The 19,929-nt window shown below is 44.9% G+C and overlaps 1 protein-coding gene across 1 annotated transcript in view; it reads left to right on the forward strand.

Moving 5' to 3' along the window:
• Nucleotides 1-19,929, forward strand: part of trpm2 (transient receptor potential cation channel, subfamily M, member 2) — a 91,894-nt gene that overhangs the window by 35,291 nt on the left and 36,674 nt on the right. The window contains 2 exon segments of the mRNA XM_056579306.1: nucleotides 17,064-17,176; nucleotides 18,674-18,776. Coding sequence (XP_056435281.1) covers nucleotides 17,064-17,176; nucleotides 18,674-18,776 — 216 coding nt within the window.

The raw sequence follows: 19,929 nt of genomic DNA on the forward strand, positions 1-19,929 counted from the left end.
CTGACAATTAATGCAGTTGCTGGTGTACTTTATTAACCCTACAAAGGCCTGCTCCAGCATGTTTTTTTTTTACAATTATTCCCAATGAGGAGCGTGTAAGTTGCTTCATGAAGCCGCCTTGAGAGAAACGCTGCTAGAGCGTCTTTGTTCAGAGCGCCCCAATCTAGGCGCTCCTAGTTGAAAACTTCTCCACTTTAATGGTGGGATCATTGCTGCCACTGCTCTTAAGGGAAAGCAACCATGTATTGGGCTCAATTTAGACAGAGGAGATCAGGACAGAAAACACAAAAATGGCGTTGCGTTCTCACTTTTTATTCTGTGTTAAGACAAGGGTCTTTAGGGGGAAACCTGCATGCATACGGTGACGCAAAAGTGTGTGAAATTCGATGTAGTATGCACGCTAGGTGGTACTGTGAAGCACTGCCACACAACACTACCAAGAGCGCACGCATGCGTTCAAGAGCCAGCATGAGGAGATCACAGCACAATTTTGCATTGTTAACCCTTTAGACCATGGTTTCTCAACGGGGGCGTTCGCACAACCTAGGGGGGCGCTGGGAACGTGATTTTTTTTTCCCCCATTGTTTAAAGAAAATATTATTATCTTTTTTAATTTTTTTAGAAATAGCCTATTTTTATTGATTGGTTTCTAACCCCCTTACCGTCTCAGCTACTTTTTACTGTCTATGCGCAGTGTAACAGTGGTCATACAGTGCGGTTCGGTCCTGCACACGCCCGAACTCCCGTTACATCAGCTATCGTCATGATCTCTATCGCTGATAAACATAACACAAGTTTGCGGGTTAACAATTCAATAACCAACACAACACAATCAAACATGTCTCTCTCTCTCTCTCTCCCCACCCTGTGTCGCTCTGGAAGTTTAATTGGGTTTATTACAGTGATGGACAGTGCTGTTAGCCAATCAGAGGTGAGACATTTGCATGTCATGAATATTCCTGAATACCTTTTATATTTTTTTCACCAAAACCGACTCATAGGGCATTCATTGCTATTAGTGAACAGCGCAAAATCAATGAAAGACGATGCATTGACACCTCAATATAACACGAGTGTGAGTTGGGTTGTTAGTTTATTTAATTTATTTTATTGGGGGGGGGCGCCCGAGGATCAGGGTAAGGTCAGGGGGGCGTTTGCTCAAAAAAGGTTGAGAACCAATGCTTTAGACGGAAACACATTTTTTGTGTTTTTAAGCCCCAAAAATGCCGTTGCTTCTCAAACAAAGGTACATCTGATCAAATATTTTGTCGTTTTCACCTGCAAGCGTCGTCGTGTAAACAGGTCCTTAGATTAGGCCGGACACCGGAAAATGGAGAAGAAACACGTTCTTGCCGTGTCGATCTATTCCGTGATATAAAGGTAACGAAGCAACGCTAGTCTAACCCAGATCATTAACCCCAAACCAATGTTTTTAAAGTACATTCCATTTTTCAGTTTCAGGCCTTGTTTCCAACCTATATTCAAACTCAGTGGCGGCTGGTGAATTCTATTTTAGGGGGGGCTGAAAGTTTGTAAACCAAACCCATGTAGGGGGGTCTGGGGGCAACCCCGAAGATTTTTTTGTGATTTTCCCATACAAATGAAGCATTCTGGTGCATTCTGATAAAATAATAAAGACAAAATAGAACATTTCCTTACAAAGACGAATGGAGCCAGGGAACTAAGTTTTAACTTAATTTATTTGCCTTGTAGAATTCAGCAAGATTAAAAGTGCAAATACATCAATAATAATGGGGAATTATGTGAGAGTGAGAGTGAGTGAGTGAGTGAGTGAGTGAGTGAGTGAGTGAGTGAGTGAGTGAGTGAGTGAGTGAGTGAGTGAGTGAGTGAGTGAGTGAGTGAGTGAGTGAGTGAGTGAGTGAGTGAGTGAGTGAGAGAGAGAGAGAGAGAGAGAGAGAGAGAGAGAGAGAGAGAGAGAGAGAGAGAGAGAGAGAGAGAGAGAGAGAGAAAATGTGATTCTAAAAAGGGGTGAGTGTGTTACGGCCAATCTATTGTGTTGGTAACTTCACTCATAAATCTATCTACAGTCAAGTATGCATTTAGACAAATACGATAAAATATCAAATTATTATGTGCAACCTTTTATGTGTGGTTGTTCAAGACACACCGAAGGCATGATGCCACCATAGGTTTGCAGAGAACTATATACAATGTGCACACTGAAGGCATGATGCCACCATAGGTTTGCAGAGAACTACATACAATATGCACACTGAAGCTGCACACTTGATTCAGGATTCTCATAGATCAGAGACAGTTCCGTCTTGAGCTTTGCCTTGTTCAGCGTGGGATATGCCTTCACAGTGGCATTCAGAGCATCAGCAGGAAATGAATGGCAGTACCTGTTACACTTCTAATGGCATGTTATGCCTAGAAACTGAATTGAATCACGCAGAACAAGGCAAATGTTCTGCGAACAAGGCAAATCAATCACTGAGAGCCAAGTTTTACCGTACTTTACTTCATGGTGTCTCCGTCGAGAATGACCGTTACAACGTTGACGTGCTGACGTCATCAGTACATGACATCCCCCCCTTACTTGGATTAAAACTCTACTATTCCCTTCACATAAGCATTCAGTTTGGCTACTTGAACACTAACCATATAATGAATCTAATCAACATATTCTCTGTCAGAATAAACCTTTGGTTCTTTTCAAATAAACATTTATGTCCTCTAGCATTGTGCATTAATTTTCATTGAACATACACATGAACATGAACATATGCATTACTATAACACATTCACTTCATAACAAAGCTTGTGAATCTCTGGGGCATTTTCACTTCTCGGCGCGGTCGCTCCGTCTGCACTGTAAGAGGTCGGCATGGTGTTGACCCCTGAGCGAGCGTCTCTGGAGTGGACGTCATGTTCAACATGTTCTGGTGGCGTGTTTACTGTCTCACTCACTGTCTTTGGCTCACTTCCACCGGGTGGGGGTGTCTGCTGAGCTGGTGTGTACACTTTGACATATGTGGTGTTTCTGGAGTACTGAGCTCCTGTGGGTGACTCAACTACCACACTGTTACCGTTCTTACTGACTACCGTGTGAGGTGTCTGGTTAAATGTTGTTGTGAATTTATCTGTCTTGTCCTGTTTCAAGAGCACCTTGTCTCCCACCTGCACTGGGGACAGTCTGGCTCCGCGCCGCTCGTCAGCGTACATTTTGGACTTGCCCTTGCGCTCAGCATCAGTGTCTCTGGCCTCGAGGTCACTCCTTGGTGTACTGATGTCTGGCAACTTTCCCCTGAGCTTCCGATTGAACAGGAGTTCGGCGGGGCTCCTGCCCGTGGTGGAGTGGTCGATGGATCTGTAGATGGTGACGTATCGGCGTAGTTCCTTCTGCCAATCCAGTCCCTCTGCCTGTGCGATGCGGATCCGTTTCATGATCGACGCATTTTGCCTCTCGACTTCTCCATTCGCTTGTGCCCACCTAGGCGTCGTCTTCACGTGCTGTATGCCGTTCTCCTGACAGAAGTCCTGGAACTGTGATGACAAGAATTGTGGCCCACAGTCAGATCTGATAGAGACAGGCAGACCGTGGCGGCTGAAGATGTTCTCTAAACAGTCTATCACTTTGTCTGTCGTGGTGGATCGCATGATCTCGTATTCATAATAACGGCAGTAATAGTCTACAACTACCAGGATGGAGTGTCCTGTTGGCAATGGACCTAACAAGTCTGTGGCAATGTCCTGCCATGGTCCATCAGGGAGAGTTGTTGGCCGCAATGGCTCTGGTATGTCAGGCCGTGCCACTAGTTGGCACCCATAGCATGATTTGACATATTTTTCTGTCGCCCCATACATTCCTGGCCACCACACCTTTCCCCTCAAATGTTGTTTTGTCCCTACAATGCCTAAGTGTCCTTCATGAGCTAAGGCTAACGCTCTGTTCTGTAGAGCATGTGGTAGGACAATCCGTGTCCCCCTCAGCACTAATTGCCCAATGGTACACAGTTCATTTGCAATACGGGCATAAGCTGAGCACTTATCAAATCGGCCCGTCTGTATTGCTTTTCTCACCTCAGACAGTTCTTCATCCTCTGCGGAGGCTCTCTCTACCTCCCTCGTAGTCAGCGCCCTGGGCGTCGCCTGCACCGCCACGAAGCGCACGTATTCCTCTGCTCCGTGTGCATGTATCGTCTGATCTGGGGCTATAGATCACCTCCAGGGCCTTATGATCTGTTACCAGGTCGAACCTCTTGCCATATATGTACGGATGTAGGCGTTCACATGCCCAAACCAGTGCCAGGGCCTCACGCTCCGTTTGGGAATATCTCTTTTCACAGTCTGTCAGGCTCCTGCTCACGTAGCATATAGGCACCATAGCTCCCTGCTGCTCCTGTATCAGAACTGCTCCTATGCCCACTGGCCCTGCATCAGCTATCACTTTTGTGGGGGCGTCTTTGTCAAAGTATGCCAGCGTGCCCGCCTCGGCTACCTTATTCTTGAGTGACTCGAATGCCACTTTCTGTTCAGGGCCGAAGACAAATGGCACATCTTTCTTGGTCAGTCTCCGCAGTGGCTCTGAGATGGCAGCGAACTGGGGTATGAATCTGCTACTGTACCCAGCCAAACCCAGAAAACTGCGGACCTCTGATGCATTCTCTGGCTCGCGTGCCTCGACCAGTGCTCTCACTCTCTCATTTGTGGGTCCTATTCCCTTTTCTGACAACAGTATGCCCATGAAAACTAATTTGTCCATCTCAAACTGACACTTCTCACCATTTAAGGTTAGGCCGCATTTCTCTAGTCTCTCCAGTACGGCGTGTAGTCGCTTGTTGTGTGTCTCACAGTCGGGTGCATGGACGATGATGTCGTCTGATATGTTGGCCACTCCTTCGATGCCAGCCAGTGCCGTCGCCACTTCGTGTTGGTACTGCTCACTCGCTGATGAGACCCCGAATATGAGTCTTTTGTAGCGGTATGTTCCACTGTGCACGGCGAACGTCGTTATAGCTCTTGACTTTTCTGTGAGCTCCATCTGGTGGTAGCCCCATTTTAGATCGAGCTTACTAAACACAACTGAGCCATTCATATCGTGTAGCAGTTCATCAACTGTCGGGATCGGATATCTTCCTCTGATAATAGCTCTGTTTGCCATTCTCATGTCTAGGCATAGACAAATGTCAGTGTCTTTTGCTTTTGGAACTACTACGACTGGGTTTACCCACGGTGTTGGACCCTCAACCTTCTCGATAATGTCCATTCTCAGCAGCTCCTCTATTTTCTTGTCAACCGCCTCTCTCAGGTGGAATGGTATCCGTCTCAGTGGTTGTGCTATGGGTTCCACATTGTCGTCGATGTGCAGCCTGATTTGCTTGGTATTGAGTTTACCCACCCCTGTGAAGAGCTTTGGGTACTTCCCTCTAACCTCTGCCTTTACATCAGTAACCGCTGCTACATCTACACCCACCTTTAGCACACCCAGCCTTGTAGCTGTCTCTCGGCCTAATAGCGGTACTCCCTGACCTGCTATTACTGTCAATTCTGCTTTTGTTTCCCTTTTCCCTATCCTCACTTCACATGTGAATACTCCCTTCACTGGTAGTGGTTCATTTGATGAGTATGTGTATAGTTTTTTATCTGACTTGAATGACTTACACTGTATCTTTTCTTTCTTTAATCCTTCCCATGTATTTTCATCTACTATGTTGGTCGTAGCCCCTGAGTCAATTAACATCACTAGGTCTACACCTCCCACATTAAATGTTAGTCTGTCAATGCAGCTATTGTCACGTACTACAAATGCAAAATCATTATCCTGCTTTTCTTCCTTTCTTGAGTCTACATATTTCACTGACCCCTTGCTAGCTTTAGATTTGCACATTTTGGCGTAGTGGTCTTTACCATTGCATTTTCTGCAGGTTTGTCCATGTGCTGGGCATTTCTCATCTTTTGCAAAGTGGTCTCCGTGCCCACATCTAAAGCACACTTTCTCTTTCCCTTTTTCCTCTCCATCACGTTTTCGGCTCTTATTCGCCCATTTTCCTTTGGCTATCTGGTTTACAGTCTCAGTGCCTTTAGCCTCCGTGCTACTCACACGCATGGCCGCCATTTGCTGTTCAACACGTTCACATTGTGCAGCGATCTCCAGCGCTCTTGCCAGAGTCAATGCCGAGCCCTCCTCGAGCAACTTTCTCCGCACATATTCCGAAGTGCATCTACTCAGTACAGCATCCCTTAGCTGGTTAGCCATGTCAGCCCCAAAAGCACAGTCTTTGGCTGTCTGCCGCAAACGCGTTACAAACTGCTGTACAGTCTCCCCATTGTTCTGTGATATTTGATAGAAAGATTGGCGCGCGAATGCGGTATTCACCTGAGGCACAAAGTAGTTCTTCAGAGCATCAACTGCCTTGAAATAGTCCTCTGAACCTCCCGTGTCCTCAAGAGTGGAAAAGACATCCTGCACATCTGTCCCAGCGTGATGCAAAAGTAATGCCCTTCTCTGAATTTTTGTGTTATCGCTCACATTTTCCGCCATAATCAATCCTTTGCCGTCTGCGAACAGCTCAAACGCTGTTAGCCACCGTGTCCAGCGAGGTCCTAGCGTAGCAGGCTCATTGTAGCACTCAAATTTTGGCACGTTAGAATTATTGTTCTCCATCTCGTAGACAAACTAAACTCACTTCAGATTTAACTAGTACCGAGCTTGGTTATCCTCGTCGCCAATGTTACACTTCTAATGGCATGTTATGCCTAGAAACTGAATTGAATCACGCACACACTGAGAGCCAAGTTTTACCGTACTTTACTTCATGGTGTCTCCGTCAAGAATGACCGTTACAACGTTGACGTGCTGACGTCATCAGTACATGACAGTACCTTTAAAACATATTTCCTTGTACTAAGGTAGCACTCACAAGGTGGCCAGTGAAAGAGAACCTCGCTTTGGTGTGAGCCGGGATGGTGTCGCAGACCTCTTCAGACAGCCTCTGCTTCGCCTCTTCTGTCAAAGCTGTCCTTGGTCTGTCGGTTCCTGATGGCTCTTGCAGCTGGTCAGAGTCTCTGAATGCAAACAAACCAATAATGTGTTTGTTAGGCTGTGTACAGCACTGTAGTCTACGTGATGCACATGTTCACACTTTATCCAGTAAAAAGATGTCAGCATACCCACTTACAATGGGCAGGAATGCATAATGTTAGTGTTAAACACTGTTTCTTTATCTATTGTGTTGGTAACTTCACTCATAAATCTATCTACAGTAAAGGATGCATTTAGACAAATACGATAAAATATCAATATAATATGGGAAACCTTTTATGTGTGGTTGTTCAAGACACACTGAAGGCATGATGAGTATACCCACTTAAAATGGGCAGGGATGCATAATGTTAGCGTTAAACAGTTTTTTAAACTATTCATTGTGCCTCGCCTAACCAGGATGTCCAGCACAGGGTAAAGCATGCTAGATTACACCACTGGCAATATAATATATTATAAAAAAGAACACAAATACAATCTCCTTTCATGCATATGTTCTCATAACAAAGCTTTGCTTTGAGAAGAATCAAATAATATAAATGTTATCTTACCTAGTGGTCTGCACACTGCTTGTGAAGCTCTCGAGGGCCCTTTTGATTAAGACTGCATCAATGTCCTTCTTCTGGAGCTTCTGGTACAGAATGTCGACGTGTGACCGCTTTTTTTTATTAATTTTGGTCTTGGAGGTCCTGATTGTTTTAATGCCAATTTCTCTGAATTGGATCGTCGACTAAAAGGAAATTCTTTCAGAGACGCAACGGAATTGCACACAGCAGCCATGTTGAAATTAGCAAGAGGTCGAAGATATCCCTTTGCGCTCTTTGCTCGGTTACGTATGACGCAAGCACGTTAGGGCGAGTCCAAAATCCCCGTTGAAAATGCATTGAAGGCTAATTTTCCTATTTTTTTTTTTAAACATGACAGTCAATGGGAGAACCCTTGGGCGATTTTCCACGTCAACGAATTCGCCCAGAGAGGCGGGACCATTTGAAACGCAACTTGAATCTGACGATTCTGATTGGACAATGACAGATAATACATCTAGAACACTGAAAACTACTTTTGCTGCGATAGAATTTGTTAGAAAAAAAATCCTCTTTCTCCCAGTTGGTAGTGCGTCACCCAACTCGCCCCTATACACCATCCGCCCCTGTTCAAACTTATACTTTTTGAAACTGGACTAACTAACTAACTGAACTGGGCTTTAAGCCCAGTTCAGACCAAAGATTCACCTTGCAACGACTTGCAACTCACAACTCCTTGCGACGCCTTGCGACGAGACGGGCTGCGACGTTCTAAAACTGGGCAGTTCACACTGGCTGCAACGCGCTGCAACGGTCTGCGACGGTAGTTGGTTTCCCTAGCAACTGTGAACGCAAGTTCACAAGTTGATCTGGCTGCCTTTCGTGTTTTCACGAAGAATTTATAATTTTTTTGCGGAAAATTTCTATGTGGGTCCACGGTACAACGGAATGAAATCCGAGCGACCTTATAAATATCCCCCCCCACGATGGTATGAGTTTGAATCCCGTAATGTATCATATTTTAAGCATTCGTTTTTCATTTATTTCGGCTTAAAACGGTTCTACGTGACAAGTTTCTTCCAATTACACTCCAAATATGAATGAGATGGGAATGTTTTTGACATTTTATTGAAAGACAAATCAAAGAGGCATTCGCAAGGACAGCTACGTGTCTGGCCCAATTTCCAACAGCTGGCGTAGCCACGACAACAAACAACGGATTCGGCTAATGGTCACCAGTTAACACGGTCACGAGTTGAACTTAATAATAATAATAATAATAATAAATGAAATTTGTATAGCGCTTAATATGGTACTCTAAGACGCTTTATAACACCACACCAAGTGCCAACGCAATGTCGCAACATGCTTTCTTCTTGCTGTCCCTGTTGCTATACCCATAATGCCCCGTTTACACCATCCCGCTAATGGCCGCTAATGGCCGATGGACCACCGATGTGGAAGTCGGGGTGATTCGGGTGACATCGGGCTAAAAATGTATGATCGGGTCAATTTATCGGGGTAGCATTTACACATACCCGATGTTATAATGATAACATAACGATTTATGCCAGGGAAGACACCCGAAGTGCGTTTGGCGTCATTTGACGTCATTTCGAATGACGCCAAACACGTCAAATGACGCGTTTGGCGTCATTTGGCGTCATTTCGGGAGAAGGCAAAGGGGAGACTGGTTTAGACTGATATTTATTTATATATTTATATTACAATAGCGATTTTATAATAATAGAACGCCGGTTCTAAATGGGCGAAGTACCCTGTAATTATAAAGGTAGGACATCCATCCATCACCCCCTATTTATACCCAAGTGGCAGATTGAGGGTCTTCCTTAAAGGTTGGGTACGGAATTCGCTTTTTTGGCCATTTTTGCAAAATTACTTGAAATCCTTATCATAACCCGCTTACAGCCACTGAGTCAGAAGTACTGACATGAAAATTAAACTTGTCAATCATCTGTGGAACGGGCAGGGCTCGAAAAACTCCAGCCAATCATTTGGATTGCCACCTCGTTGCATTGGACAGTAAGTACGTCAATCAAACGGTCGTACTGCACTCCCCCTCCCCCGCGCCCCGCGCGCGACCCCTTCGTGCAGTACTCGTGACCCAGAGCTCGTGACCCAGAGCAAGCTCCTGTTTGTTGTTATCCTGCGGTATCTACTGGAACTAGTTAATCCACATTTGGACCTAGCAGTAGAAGACAATTTCCATGGCAGACAAGACGCCACCATCCCCACCACCACCACCAGCAAAGAGAAGGAAAACTCTTTTTCAGAGAGTAATTGATAATAAAAACGCTGAAAGAGAAAAACTGAAATCAAGAATAATCCTAGGCGCTGCTTTTGAACGTTGGCGGCAACTGAAGGACGAGAAGGGTCTAAAAACCGATGCTTGTGTGGCGGTTGACCTAGTTTCAAAGTTTATACCGTTTATACTCGGTAATACCGGTGTTGAGACGAGTGTATTACTCGGTGTGAAAATGTCCACACCGCGGCAACCCTAGTGAAAACCAGGACTTCCAATACAATTATATGAAACAAACATACATTTTCTAAAAATAGTAATGATTTATGTGACCGTTTAATGTTTAGAACATCTGGTGCAACCATAGCCGCGAGAACGTATTCTCAGCAGGGGGTGCTGGAAAAAAAACCCCGGCCTGCACTAGACTCGCAACTCGTCACATTGATAAAAAAGATATATAGCAGCGCAGCTCAATTACACCAGTGCATGCTCGCAAAGTTGAAAATCGATCGTTGTGTTCACTTCCTTCACACCATGGTTCACATCCAGCTGCTCACAGAACAAGTTTAGCGCACCACCGCTACCCTCACACTTTTTCATATAGCCTTTTTTCAGCACTAGGACATATGAGCATTAAATAAATGCTGCGTCTCAACATGCCTTGGACAGCAGCGAGGATGACTCGCTTTGCCACGGGCCAAAACAGTTCGGAGCGACCACAGCCAGAGCGAACACAGCGGGGCAGAGGAGTGTCAGGAAGTCTTTGGTGTACACATCAGTACGGCCTATTTGCACTACTGTTTAGTGGCAATGCAGTGTTTTATTCTATGCCTTTTTATTTTCGTATATTATTTCAATTAATACAATTTTCATGAAATCAAGATCTGGTCTTCAAATCTTTTTTCCAAATATAGGTCGTATTACAATGGGGTTTGTGTTTATATTCGGACCAATACGGTACAGCGGACGCTCACATGACGTTAAGCATTTCCTGGTGCATAATGTGACGCTTCAGAACCTAAAATCCCGTTTCTCCCCGTTGATACGACAACACATAACCGGCGTTTTCAGAAATCTCCACTTTGGCTGGAGTTTTTAAAAATGATATTTTTCTGTGATAAGACAGGGCCTCGGACAGGGGGTGTTGCAGCACCCCCAAAACCCCTGCTTCCCGCGGTACTGGGTGTAATTTACAGCTGAATGTAGTGCCATGTTGTTAAACGAAAACCTACGCTAGTCTGGCTCGCTCTCGCGCATCTCTGTTCGCGCTCGTGCATGATTGCGCGTCCAGGTACTTGGAATGGGTGGAGTCAGAGTCAGCGTTGAAGGAGAGGGGGTAGGACCATTTGAGTTGTGTATTTTCAAAATCTGCTGGCGTTTCGCAAATCGCGTACCCAACCTTTAACACAATCTGGTCACTCACAATCGTTATTTGTCTAGGGTTCTCGAGGGTCTTTCGTGTGTTGAGGTTGCCGATATAAAGACGATAAAACACGATAAAGCGCGGAAGATTAACGAATATAGTCGATGTGCCCAGGAAAATTCCCGAACGATTTGCGATGTCTTACGTTATACTCCCGTTCTATTCCCGATTATAGCCGATTAGCCCATAGCAACACCTGGTAACTGATTCTACCCCGATAGACCCAAAATTAACAAACATGTTCGTTCTTTGCCGATGTTGCCCGATCATTGAGCATTTCTTCCCGTTTCTTCCCGTTGTCTAACGATGTTCCCGGGAAGAGTAACGGTGTTTCCCGATGCAACCACGCTATTTGCCGATGTTATAACGATAGCTGCTGATTTAGCCATCGGGCACCATCGGGGCCCACTATCGGGTAGGTGTAAACAGGGTAGAGATGCACCGATCAATCGGCCGCCGATTAAAAAAGCCGGTTTTGTATCCAATCGGCCACAATCGGTGACCGGCCGGTCACTGTCGTAATTTCCGGTTTTCGGCCGATCAAACTCACCCGCATGCGCGGTGCGTAGCAGCTCAAGGCGCCCAGAGCGCGGAAAGAAAACATGTCGCATTAAAATCTGAAAGGACGCACTAAACTCACTATCCATGCGTCCCGGGGACGCATCTCATTTTCCCCATGAAAAACGATACATTGTGAACATTAAACAACTCGTGTTTAATGTACAGTAACTGGCCAAAGAAACCTTCTTGTGAGCAGGCCGGACAAGCGCTGTTTCAACCCTCTGCGCAGACGCAGACGTGATCCCCTGTACAAAGTATCGCGACATGCTAATTTAGCTGCTACCAAAACAACTAGCTTGTCACCGCTGATTTCATTTCAACAATTAAAAATACGAACTTCATAGTAAATAAACCCAGGTTTCCACTGCTCGATGCTGTGCTCATTCGTGTCGATTATGTTGTAACGTTTAGGGGACGTGCTGTAATGAAATAAATGAAACATAATCCGGTGGTGGTGATGAAAACGACATTGAACGGCAGCCGCCATATTGTTATGCCCAAACGGCGCCTGCGCATACATCGCGCTTCCAACGAGATCCAGTTTTTCTCGAGAAACAGGCAGAGAAGAGAGAACGCAAAAATACCACCAAAGAAAAAGATTAAACCTATTGCAGGTCAGCAAACTATTGCAGCTGCATTTTCTGTCCCCACTACCTCTGCACTCCTCCCTGACTCTGATCAGCCTAGAGAGAGTACCTCAACATTGCCTGTACCTACTTCTGCCTCCCCCTCTACTGAGCCTGATGAGCCCACTGCAGAAGAAGTGCCTCAACCTTCTACATGTTCCTCCCAAAAAAAGCGAACTTTTCTGAAGCAGTGGCTCACCACATACTACAAATGGCTGCGCTTTTCAGATGACAATTTCATGTATTGAGTTTAACACTATTAATTTAATTTAAGAAATAGACTAATAATAAAAAAGAAACACATTTTTTAAACTGGGGAGTCGGGACCCATTGAATTTCTCAGGGACCCACCCAACTCGCCACCTGTGGGTCCCGGGGACTCACTACATTGAAAACCTATCAACATCACTGCTATTATATGATTATAATTATTTCTTAGAAAATCGGTATCGGAAAAACCGGTTTTGGCAGGTCAGACCTCCTTAAAAACCGGAAATCGGTATCGGCCAAGAATTTTGCAATCGGTGCATCTCTAAAACAGGGCATTACTGCCAACGTCGTAAAGGACAGGTTGCTCCTCCAGCAAGCAAATTAAATTCTCCCCCCTCCCAAAAAATATAAGAAGTTCCTGAGAATGCTTTGTGAATCCGGCCCCAGAAGTCTGCCATCTTCGGATTTTTAGTGGACAGTACGGTACCGGGACGCAAGTTTATTTTTTGCAGGGTGGTAGCGGGAAGCTTGTGAATATTCATGAGGGAACTCATCCCTCATTGGCTGAGACTTGGCTCGCTGGGACTTTGTCAGAGGGCTTGTGAAAACAGAGGGCTTGTGAAAATCACGAACGCAAATAAATGAAACGTTGTTATAAATCAACACAAATCATTGCATCAATAGCGTGACACATGTAATACAGTAGTTGTTTTTAGACAAGTTAGCATTACGAGCTCATAGTGGTGCAACGGTTCATGGGTTTCCCGCGATCCGTACGGATCAACCATCACGGTTCGGGACGCAAGTGATCCGCGGATCGGCTGATAAAAAAAAATAATTGTGCGTTGACGTGATCAGAGCATGTTTAGAGGACAATTCCGGTATTAACAACATCATCAAGTATCATAGCGAAATACAGTTTCTGTTGTGTTTTATTTGGCGTTCCGTAAATCCCATTGAACGTAAACCGGAACCGGACGTGTTTAGGTTTGGTTGTAGTCTTTTCGCTCGGTTCGCCTTATCAACAGTAGGGCTAGAACCGAGCGAAAAGACTACAACCAACCCCCCTTGCAATGAGCAATGAGTCTCCCAACCGAAATCAATTGGATTTACAAAATGCCTAATAAAACACCACATAAACTGTATTTCGCTACCAAACAAAAAAAATGAAGATAAGGATGTCTGCATTGCCTTGGGAGAGTGTAGACTCTAAACTCTCCCCAGGAAATGAAGACATCCTGAATTGTAAATCCAGGGTTAGGGATTATTTACTATCCTATCCATGTTAAAAAGAAGAAGGAATAATGCCTCAGATTGAACATTTTTTAAATATTGACCATGCTTAAAGGAAGCAGGATTATTAACTAATTTGTCACTTTATTTTGTTTTTACACTGTTGAAGATTTTATTTAAAGTCACATTTGTCTTGTTATCTTCATTGTTGTTGTTGATCCGAAGATGATCCGACCCGTGACTCAAAAACCGTGACCCGATCCGAACCGTGAGCTTTGTGATCCGTTGCACCCCTACGAGCTAACGTTTGTTTTGGCACTTACAGAAAGGTAGCTAAGCTATAGAGTTGCCGTGTAGTAGGTGGATTGATAGGTGAAAATCAATATTAAAATTCATGTAGCCCTGCGCGAAAATATTCTATGGATAGGCCTACAGATTTTATGGCCCTTCTTTCTATAATGTAATTGGTTGTGGGGTGTGGCAGAACCACTATGAACAAATATCAGAAATCATACGGTTTATTCTTATCCATCTACACCTAACCTCCAGCAGCTCCATCTCTCCTCAAAGTTGACATGGGTCTGGCAAATGTTGCAAGCTTTAATAAATCCTGTCATTATGCTCATCACTTCTAGAAACAGAACAGAATGGAATCTTAATGGAAATATCAAGACATGGACAAACTTCACCAGCTGCCGAAAGCACTGCGATGCGCTACACATTACGTTATAAAATATAATAATTACAAAAAGGATTTACTACAGTTAGCTCACTCGTCTAAAAGCCCCTGTGAAACTGTTATGCGTCACAGGGGCTTTTAGACGAGTGGGCTAACGTTTGTACTTACAGAAAGGTAGCTATAGAGTTGCCGTGTAGTAGGTGGGCATCATGTGTCACATTATTGCTAAAATGATTCGTGTTGATTTATAACAAACGTTTCATTCATTTGCCGATGCGCTATACATAACGTTCTAAAATATAATAAATACAAAAAGGATTTACTACAGTATCCCCTGTGACACATAACAGTTTCACAGGGGCTTTTAGACGAGTGAGCTAACGTTTGTACTTACAGAAAGGTAGCTATAGAGTTGCCGTGTAGTAGGTGGGTATCATGTGACACATTATTCGTGTTGATTTATAACAACGTTTAATTAATTTGCGTCCCAGCGAGCCAAGTCCCAGCCAACAAGTCCCGCCAAGTCCCAGCCAATCAGGGATGAGTTCCCTCATGAATATTCACGAGCTTCCCGCTACCACCCTTCGCTACCGGGACGGAGTAAGGCCGTGACGTACAAGTTGTTCTGTGCTATGATTGGCTGAAGAGAAAGGGCTGAAGGGTGAATCTTTGGTCTGAACTGGGCTATAATAAATTTGCCCAGTTCAGACCAAAGATTCACCTTGCAACGGCTTGCAACGAGACGGTTTTAGAACGTCGCAGGGGCGGTGTGAACGGGTCGTTGCAAGCCGTTGCAAGCCGTTGCAAGGCGTTGCAAGGCGTCGCAAGGCGTTGCAAGGAGTCGCCAGAGATTGAACATGTCAAATCGCAAGGTCCAGTTTTAGAACGCGGCGATTTAACTATTCCTCTTCAGCCAATCACAGCACAGAACAACTTGTACGTCACGGCCTTACTCCGTCCCGGTCCCGTACTGTCCACTCCAGCATAAAAAGATCCGAAGATGGCAGACTTCTGGTCCGAGGAGAGGGAGGAGAACTTAATTCAGTTGCTGGATGATCAACCTGTCCTATACGACGTTGGTCGATATCCCCGACTTCCAGCTCTCTACACAGATTGGCGTAGGCACCCTGTTTCTGCCGCTGAAGTACCCAACTGCGGCTCCATATTCTTGGCTTTATAACTCGCCGTCTTCTCCTTTTCATGATTAAGTTATCCTTCTCCAAGTAATAGTTGAGCCGATGGTGAACAAAGACAGATCAAACTGAAATTCAACTAACGGAAAATGCAATGTATCCAAGTACAACGGGTAATATAAACTAACTGTAAGCTCCAGCTATTTACTCCAATGCAGATGTAGTGGAGAATGACAAAACACAGTAACTCTAGCCTACTCTCAAGCAAAATAAAAATAAAACTAATTGCAAACCTAACTAATCTAACCTACGCAAATTATGATGTTGCGGCTCTCAGCTGTGCCAGAGCGTTCACAGTTGCTATGGAAACCACCTAGCGTCGCAGCCCGTTGCAGCGCGTTGCAGCCGGTGTGAACTGCCCAGTTTTAGAACGTCGCAGCCCGTCTCGTTGCAAGGCGTTGCAAGGCGTTGCAAGGCGTTGCGAGTTGCAAGCCGTTGCAAGGTGAATCTTTGGTCTGAACTGGGCTTAGCCGCGTTCTAAAACTGGACCTTGCGATTGGACATGTTCAATCTCTGGCGACTCCTTGCAACTCCTTGCGACGCCTTGCAACTCCTTGCAACGGCTTGCAACGACCCGTTCACACCGCCCCTGCGACGTTCTAAAACCGTCTCGTTGCAAGCCGTTGCAAGGTGAATCTTTGGTCTGAACTGGCTGGGCTTAAGATAACCGCCACGAGTCTCGTTGTGGAAATACCGGAGATGTCAGAGAATCGATGTGTTATGCACCATAACACCAACAGCAGATCGGTTATACTTCTTTGTTCCAAATAACAAAGAAGTGTACAACAATTGCGTTGTGTGTAATCTCACCCCCCCCCCCTCCCCCCACACACACACACACACACACACACACACACACACACACACACACACACACACACACACACACACACACACACACACACACACACACACACACACACACACACACACACACACACACACACACACACACACACACACACATGTGGTGCTCGCACGGTCGTAGCTCATTGTCTCATTGCGGGCCAAATTCTCTGGGCGGGCAAGGCAGAGAAAAAGGAGGTAACTTGTATATATGGGGCCAAATTCGAAATCGGAGCGTCTGAGCTATTATTTTTCAAAGGCGGAGCAGAATACCTAGTGCTCGTTTTACACCTAACGCCATTTCTAGCTACTCGGGGACCATAGGCATGCTAGGGGAACTCATATTAATGTTAATCCTTAAAGTGAAATTGATCTTTAATCAATCCATGTGTGTGTGTGTGTGTGTGTGTGTGTGTGTGTGTGTGTGTGTGCGGGTGCGTGCGTGCGTGCGTGCGTGCGTGCGTGCGTGCGTGTGTGTGTGTGTGTGTGTGTGTTGCAGATGCTGCTGACCCAGATCTGGTGTGGTGAGCTTGCTGTGGAGAATCCTTTGTGGAGAGTCTTCCTCTCCATGGTATTCTTCCCCCTCATCTTCACCGGCTTCCTAGGCTTCAGGTGAGCCAACTGCCCCCTGGGCCGCGTCTATTCATAGAGCAGCTCTCCCTTTCAACTCGTCCTTGTGAGTTAGGGTGGAGTGTGGCCGTTTGGTTCCCCTATTTACTCTGAGAGAGATCAAAGACACTGGGGTTGTTAGGAGGGCTCTGTAAACAACCATACCCACCCAGTTTAGCTATTAGTTTTAATTCTGATATCTTCGATTTTTTGACATTATTACAATGGTTTGTATGTGAACTATTAACTCCATTTAGCCTTGAACTCTGTTCCAATATGTTGACTTGGGTTCAGCAGTTCAACATTTCTTCACGCATTCAACTTTGTAGCTTCAGGATACATATTATTCCAGTTGTGGATGGGCCAGACCAATTGTGGGTGGTCCTTATCAAATCCCTGTTCAACCTAATACAAATGACTGACTAATATACTGGTGTATTATCTGTGCATAATAGAGATTTGAATAGCTTGATGTTTTTTAGATATTTTGTTGCAATGTAAAAAGTTTCGGTGCATAGGAGGACCTATCCGCGAACGTTCCTTAGGCCTTTTTACACTGCCAAGCCGGTTCGGTCGCGGCTTGGCACGCAAGGTTCTTCTGCGTCTTTCTCATAGATCGCACCATCTTTCAACGTCTTTGTTAAATGTGACTGCATCACCTTCTCTCCCATGATGGTCAGCAGCTCACGGATTTCACCATCTCTCCAGTTAGAACTGCTCATGTTGATATCGCTGCGTTATCTTATCTAGACAACAGAGAGAGAGACAACGCAGCCACACCGCTAACCAATTGCCCCCCCCCCAACTGCCGAGCGCCTAATCGCATTTACATCAAAAAGAGACCGCCAGTGTGTGTAGGGTCCGGCATTGTAAAAACGTCTCTTGGTTCAGACAAAAGAAGAGCGCTTTGGAATCTTTACCATTACGCACCATATCTGGCTGTGCTTTAGCACGCCACTTTATAGATCTGAGGCCTAAGACTGTAAAAGTGGCCAGGAATCCAATGTTTCCCACATGGTTTAGTTATGCTCGTATAACATGAGGCAGACTATTTCATAATTCTGTTTAATTGTTTAAGTTTTCAACAACATTTCGATATCATTAGCAACAGACTGAGCTTATTATACAAAGAAGATGCATTCAAATGTAGCCTAGGCTATTATGAGATAATAACTAATACAATAGCTTACCGGCAATTCACGGTCATTCACGAAGATTAACAGCCCTTTAACGCAAATCGGATCAAGCATCATATCAACAAAGTTTGCTGCATTGCAAAAATAAAGTATTTCAGAAGCCTTTAAAAAAAAGTAATAATAATAATAATTATTTTTTATTATTTTGAAGAAAAGTTTTTGGTGGGGCTGTTGAACAGTGGGTGGTCCTAGGTCCGTCAGTCCCACCCTTAACGCCGGCCCGCCGGGCCTGGTTCACTTTACACTACAGCACTCACCACGTGTTCTGCATGAAATGCATGTTCTGGTTGTTGTCTTTGCTCAGACGTGACGAGGTGATCCAGAGAGAAGCTCAGAGGACGGAGGACATCATCACCATGGAGACGATGACAGGAAGTGTACGGCGGACCAACGGTAATACGTTGTAAGTTCACATAATGGCTGGTTAATTAAGTCTCACAGCAGTTAGCGGGAACCTTGAACCTCCCAGTGTGGAGCCCTTAAAGAAAGGATGGCTGACAGAAGTGGTTTAATGTTGTGCCACACTAAAGCTACCATACAATTAAATTAATTTGTATTTTATTTGCATAGCCCTTAATCACCAGTATAGTCTCAAAGGGCTTAGCAGGCCATATATGTATGACCAACCCGGTCTCACGAAAAGACGTGACACTGTCACGTTATTTAATCTATTGAAACGTGATCAGGATCACGTATTTTCAAAATTTTCGTGTTTACAAGCACAAATTTCAAACCCATGTATTTCAATTGGAAGTATTTGTCGTGTCACCAGCACGACTTCCAAACTAAGGTTCTGTGCGGGAGCGTTCTCCCTAATGTCCCTTAAAGAGCTCCGTACAGTACATTTATTGTTAAAAATTGTGAACAATATGACAGCTTTAGGCCACCCGTTTCTACTTTCACCTTTGATTCTGAGAAATTGTGACAATTCACGGATATAGGCTATTAAATGCAGGTGCGCTGCTCAGGCAAACCGCGAAAGAAAAAAGGGTAGCTGCTTAATCTGATCTTTTTAGAATTGTATGTCTTGATGTTTTGATCTAACCATAGATCTATTGTCTTGTTTTTGGCTATGTGAATGGAAGTCCGCGTCGATGCCTCGCAAGTCCAGTGTCGCGAGCGGACGTGACATCTAGAAGTCATACCGTATAATAATGGGTTATCATTAATATTGATGCGTAGGGGTTGATTATAACTCTTGTTTATTGTTCATACCACAGTCTGGGGGAATACTCGTATTCTGATTGGCTGCAGGGTGTGTATTATCTCCTGATATAGGCCTACCAGACCCCTGCTAAGTAGTTCCAGTCAGTGTTTAGATTCTCTGCCCGAGCCCGACCCGACCCGACCCGCGGGCCGGGTCGGGTCGATATTTCCCATCACTATCCTCGGGCCGGGCCTTTGATCGAGCGTTTTTACTTTTATTTTATCATTATCATAAATTAGCCTAATCTGAGGAGAAATCTATGCCATAAACAGAAATATTATGGGTCTTTATTACACGGGTCTTCTCAATGCCGTGGAACGCTCCGTTCACTTGCATGGGTCCGGGGATATCTT

The sequence above is a fragment of the Gadus chalcogrammus genome, chromosome 20 (assembly GCF_026213295.1).
Source record: "Gadus chalcogrammus isolate NIFS_2021 chromosome 20, NIFS_Gcha_1.0, whole genome shotgun sequence".
Lineage (NCBI taxonomy): Eukaryota > Metazoa > Chordata > Actinopteri > Gadiformes > Gadidae > Gadus > Gadus chalcogrammus.